The 5,671-nt window shown below is 49.1% G+C and overlaps 1 protein-coding gene across 1 annotated transcript; it reads right to left on the reverse strand.

Annotated features, from left to right (window-relative positions):
- Positions 1-225: 225 nt before the first annotated feature.
- On the reverse strand, positions 226-5,006 carry HTR1B (5-hydroxytryptamine receptor 1B). Its single transcript, XM_015097299.4, has one exon. The coding sequence runs from the start codon at positions 4,434-4,436 to the stop codon at positions 3,225-3,227; it is 1,212 nt and encodes a 403-aa protein (XP_014952785.2). The 5' UTR covers positions 4,437-5,006; the 3' UTR covers positions 226-3,224.
- Between the last annotated feature and the right edge of the window lie 665 nt (positions 5,007-5,671).

Below are 5,671 nucleotides of genomic sequence, written 5' to 3' on the forward strand. Positions count from 1 at the left end.
ATTCCAGGGATCATGGAATTGACTTAAACTCTTTGCAGACTATGTCTAATTCCTTTTAAATCCTTCCTACACATATAAACTAAATCCCACATATTGTGTCCATGCTTGTCAGTCCACCGCAATATCATTAGTCATCATTAGTCTCTCTTGAAGGCTCAAGCTCCTAAAGGCAACCCAGAATCCCATGAAGCAATCTTTCCATAATCATAGAATTACTTCCCAATGCATTGTAGAACACAAAAGGACTTTTATTTCATTATTTTCCTAAATTTCACTTTCAATTACACATTTTTGAAAGGTGGAAAAGGCAATTTGCAGTTACAGTAACTCCATCAAATGCACATACTCTGAGATTTTGCAGCTTGAGTAAATTATAGTCCACTCAGTGTTTCCTGGATCAAGAAGATAAAACTAACATAATAGACAGGAAAAGTGAAGAATATTGTTCTGTAGGAAATTTGTTGAAGTCAATAACCATTCATTCATAGGTACAGTGTCCATTTTTTTAAAAGGAAGCTCTAAAATTCCTAGAAACACAAGACAATATTGGCATTTGGAGATGAGTATACATTCATATATTTTTGTGAAAAATTGTGCAATTCAACAATATGGAAAATGTTATTTGCTACCACAGCCAATGAAAATATATTTTCATTTCTATGTAAGTTAAATATTTCCATCTCCCATATAATGTTCTGTAAAAAGTCATATGTTTAGTTTATGAAACAATCTATGCTATAGGCAGCAGTAACTGAAAAGAAGCTTAACAGTCTTAACTACATACCCCTGGGATGAATAATACACTTTGCATAACCATGTGCAATGCTGGATGAGGAGTCTAGATTTCTTATAACTATAAGGGTTTGCAAGCTTCTACTTCATACAATATGCTCCCAATCCAGTTGATTCAGCAAAGGAGTCAAGCAAAAATTTAGGTAGGTCATCTATAAATGGCAAACAACCCGTCTAAATTGACCACATTTTGTTAATATGAGGACAAAATCATTGCAGATGCCCTATAAAGAAATCATTTGTAAGTGACTATTGGTTTCAATTAATTTTGCTCTCTCAGGCTCCTAGAAGTTGGCTTAATTGCTTCTTAGGCCGAAGAAAATGCCTAACCAAAAGACAAACAGTAACAAAAAATAAATTATGTGCTCTATGCACAGTCCTCTCGGTAGTAAGCTAGATCTCTCCATAGGAGAAATGTCACACAAAACAAACAGACATTGGGGATACAGCAAAAATATACGATTATCTAATGCCTAAAATTTTCTCTTACTCCAGTGACAGGTGTCAGTGTTGATCAAAATTTTCTTTTATACTTAGTTTACATGTAAACCTTTGAATAGGATATTTTCAAGAGTCATTATGCCAGAGTAAAGGTCTGCACAGCAGGGAAGCAGTGTACTTCAGCTCAATACATCTATTGTCTGACAGTCTGGACTGGGAAGCTTCAAGCAGGGAGTGAATCCATTTTACAAAGACAACTTGCTTCTGCAGACAAAAAGTATCAACTGCAGAAAGCTCTCTAAAGAACAAAGTGAGAATCTTCTTTGGCATAATAAATGTTCCACAGACACGTTTGTTTTCCGTGCAGGTAATCCTTTGGGGCTACTCCATTTTATTTAGAGCATGCATTTTTCATCTTTTAGTGTGTAATCTTGCCCTGTACTAGGGAGTCCTCAGAGTGAATTTGAGATAACAACTAAGTATTTTTGAAATTTGAAACAGAGATAAATTTAAAGCACTATTGATATTATATTCATAGAAGTATCAAGTCAATGACAAATTTCCAAGATTCAAAAGCTTGTTAGTTTCTGGGTGCCCAGGAAGTCTGAGAGTTGGTTCCATGAGTCACAAGGAACCAGGTTCAATTTTAGCTTCTCTAAGCTTTTTGAAATCCCTTACTTGTCTTTCTAATAATTTTGTTCCTACTCAGACTTCAATAGCAAGGGAAAAGAAACAAGTTTTTATCTTTAACATGGGTTTTAGGAGTTTTACTATTTTGAAGACTTTTGGAGAAAGGAGCTAGTTCTCTTGGTTACTTTTCATGTTAGCACACAAAGGAATTACAGATGGGAAGGAGAGTGCAAATGACTAGCAGAAAAAAGTCTCATGCATTTAAGATTTTTTTACAAGTCAAAATATACATCCTCCTGTTGACACCCATTCCTTAATTGTATAAGAACTCTTCCTATCTCAGTCAATTCCGTGGCTCACTCGATTGGGATTAAAAATACTTACCTTGCAAATTATATCATCTCATCAGTTTCATCAGTGGCATTAATAAGAAATATAGCAGCAGCTTGGGCTGAGTCACCCATCATATCCTCCATTTCTGGGGATTTAAATGTGTAAAATGACAGGTACATGAAACTAAGAGGAAAAAGAAAGCAATCTGCAGACTTTGGCACTAGCACACATAACATTTTGTCTGAGTTGTTAGGAGTGTGGTTTGACAATCACTACATACGAATTAAAAAATTATAAAGCTGCAGAAAACAAACAACCCATAGGTGTTGGTTTTCCGTTTAATACCCCCCCATCTCCCATTTTCACCCACCCATCCCATATAGTTTCAATTATAATAAAAATAGAGATCTTAACATCAGAATTTTGCTGTTAACTCTTCAAGGTTTCTCTGCACTATCCAAGCCACACCGGAATCCGCAAGTTTCTCCAACCAAGTTTAAATAAACAAAAAGTGAATGAAGATCGAAGGATGCCAAAGTAACTGTTCTTAAAGGAAGCTGAACACAGAGTTCTCCCCAAAAGACAAGGTGTTAGTGTCTAGTTCAAGTACTGCCAGGTTGTATGCAGCTCTGTCTCAGACAGGCTCCAGACAAGAACTACAAGCACCTCTAGTTCTAGAGGGCCTCATCCATGATACCAAAGCAGTGCAGGGCTCCCTTTTCCATCGTTGGTTTTCTAAAAGTTGCAGCCCCCTTGCAATGCGCTGCTGAAGAGTCAGTGCTGAAACGGGTTTGCAGGGAGGAAGTGAGCCTTCTCCTCAGCCAGGCAGCTCTATCCTTAGTTTGAAAAATTCTCCTTTAGAGCTCTCTTAGGGCTGTCCTGGTTTACTCAGGATCCACAGCCCTTGCTCAAAAGAGACAGCCTCGTTCCGACCCAGTAACAGTGAACGAAGAGTCGACCTACCTGTGGAACCAGACACAGCATGGTCCCCTGAAGGGGGCTTAGGCGACTCCGCTGTAATTAACAAGTCAGTTCGTGCACTTGAAGCCTATGAGTTTATGGAAAGCTTGTTTGAAGTCCTCGTTGGACATGGTGTAGATGATGGGGTTGATGAGGGAGTTGAGATAGCCCAGCCACGTGAAGAAGTCAAAAATGGCCTGGTGGAACCAGCAGGATGTGCAGATCGGGATGACCAGGGAGATGATGAAGAAGGGCAGCCAACACACGATGAACGCGCCCAAAATGATCCCCAGGGTCTTGGTGGCTTTGCGCTCCCTAGCGGCCATGAGTTTCTTCTTCTCCAGCAGGGCGTCGGAGACGCGCACTTTGACTTGGTTCACGTACACAGGAGACCCGGATTCGCTGGGTACCTCCGGAGCCCGCGAGTTAATCGAGGTGACCGAAGACGTGGACCCGGGGGAGTCGGTAATCAGCTGGGCTCGGGTCAGACGCTTACCGGTTCTGTTGGGCGTCTGTTTCAAAATCCGGGAGCGGGCTTCCACGTAGATGCGGCCATAGAGGGCGATGAGGAGCAGGGTGGGGAAGTAGAAAGCGCCCACCGTGGAGTAGACGGTGTACAGGACGTGGTCGGTGTTCACCACACAGTTCGACATCGCCTCAGCTTTGGCCTGCCGCCAGAAGAAGGGCGGCAGCGAGATGCAGATGGAGAAGACCCACACCAGCGCGATCATGACCGCGGCCCTCTTGGGAGTCCTTTTCGCCGAGTACTCCACGGCGTCCGTAATGGCCCAGTAGCGGTCCAGGGCGATGACACAGAGGTGCAGGATGGAGGCTGTGCAACAGGTGATGTCCGACGACAGCCAGAAGTCGCAGACCACCTGGCCCAGCGTCCAGCGGCCGGTGACCGTGTACATGGTACTGATGGGCATCACCAGGATGGACACGAGCAGGTCGGTGACCGCCAAGGAGGCGATCAGGTAGTTGGCCGGGGTATGCAGCTTCCGCGTCCGGTACACAGTGGCGATCACAAAGGCGTTGGAGAGCGTGGTGGCCAAGGTGAAGAGCGCCAGCAGCAGGACCACGACTACTTTCCAGGGCAGGGCGATGAAGTCCTGGTAAATGTACTCCTCGGCGGCGCTGCAGTTGTGGGAGGGACCAGCCGAAAGGTTGGCTTGAGAAAGCCCAGTCTGGGAACTCGCGGACGGCGGCTGGGGACACTGAGGGGCCGCTGCCTCCATGACTCTCCTCGCCCGTGGCGCCGGAGCGCAGCCCTGGGGCATGGAGCGCACGAAGATGAGGACAGGAGGACCGCGGAGGAGACCGCAGTCTAGTCCACCCCGGGAGATTGTCCGTTCCCTGGAGGGTTCCTTAATTACGCCTCCACCCAGGTTCCCAGATCAAGCGAGAGGTCAAGGGCGAGGCTGGCTGGCTGGCCCGTTCCCCGCACCGCCAGTGCGCGCGGCGCTGCCGCCGCGTCTCTGGCCGCTCCCCGCTAAGCCCCGTCTCAGCCTCGGGCTGCCGAGGACTGGTCCAAAGAGCCACACTCCCCTCCGGCTCCCACCCGGGCGTCTAGAAAGTGGAGAGCTTGGTTTGGTTTGGGGAGGGAGCATTGGCAAGGTGGAATCTCTTACCCCAACTGCTCGGGGCTGAGCGTCTCCTAACCCGGGCGCTCCAGGTTCTGCAGACTCGACCCGCAGGAGTTTGCTGGCTGTCGAGACCAGAGCTTGCAGGCCAGCGAGGAGTCCGGGTGTAGCATTCCCGCCCTCCTCCCCAGGCTGGGGCAGTTTCCTGCGGCGGCCGCAGCCGCCCAAGCTGGGTGGAGTGAAATCTGGGCACCGCGCGGCGCCGCGCCTCGCGCCGGAGCTCTGCCCTCCCTTCTTTTTCACGCGCTGGCCGCTCCGGCGAGCTGCCCCGCGGAGACGGGGGTCACCAGAGGAGGGACTCGGGGGCTCGGGCTGCGGCTGCTCGCACCGCGCGGCTGGCGTACCACCTCGGTCCCCCGGGCACCGCGCGGAGCCTGGCAGCCGGGCGCACGGGTCTGGGGAACCTGGCGCCCAGGGCTCACGGGGAAGGGGCAGGTGTCTGGGGGGAGCTCGAGGGACGCGCGGACGCCAGTCCAGGAGGACCGTGTGAGTGGCGGAGCAGATGGGCTCCTTTTATAGAGTCCAGGTCCGGTCCGCCAGAGCCGCGCAACTCGTGCAGCTCGGCGAGTGCCGACGCCCGCGCCCCATCACCTTCCCTTTTTTCTCTCTCCCTCCCTCCTATCCTCCCGCCCGGTTCCCTCCCCGCCAAGGAAGCTCCCGCCGGGTCCTACCGCCTTCTTCTCCACTTTCCACCCCCTGGCCCCTCTCCCAATCCGAACCACCCCCTGACACCGCCGTTCTGGCTGGAATACGGGTGAGGGTCTCCTGTGCTTGCCTCTCTCTTCTTCCCAACTTGCTGCCGGCCCCTCCAATTAGACCCGCACCCTCAGCCGCGGGCACTCGCACCGCCTTACTAGGCTCTTATCAGATCC

Source organism: Ovis aries, chromosome 8, assembly GCF_016772045.2.
Source record: "Ovis aries strain OAR_USU_Benz2616 breed Rambouillet chromosome 8, ARS-UI_Ramb_v3.0, whole genome shotgun sequence".
Lineage (NCBI taxonomy): Eukaryota > Metazoa > Chordata > Mammalia > Artiodactyla > Bovidae > Ovis > Ovis aries.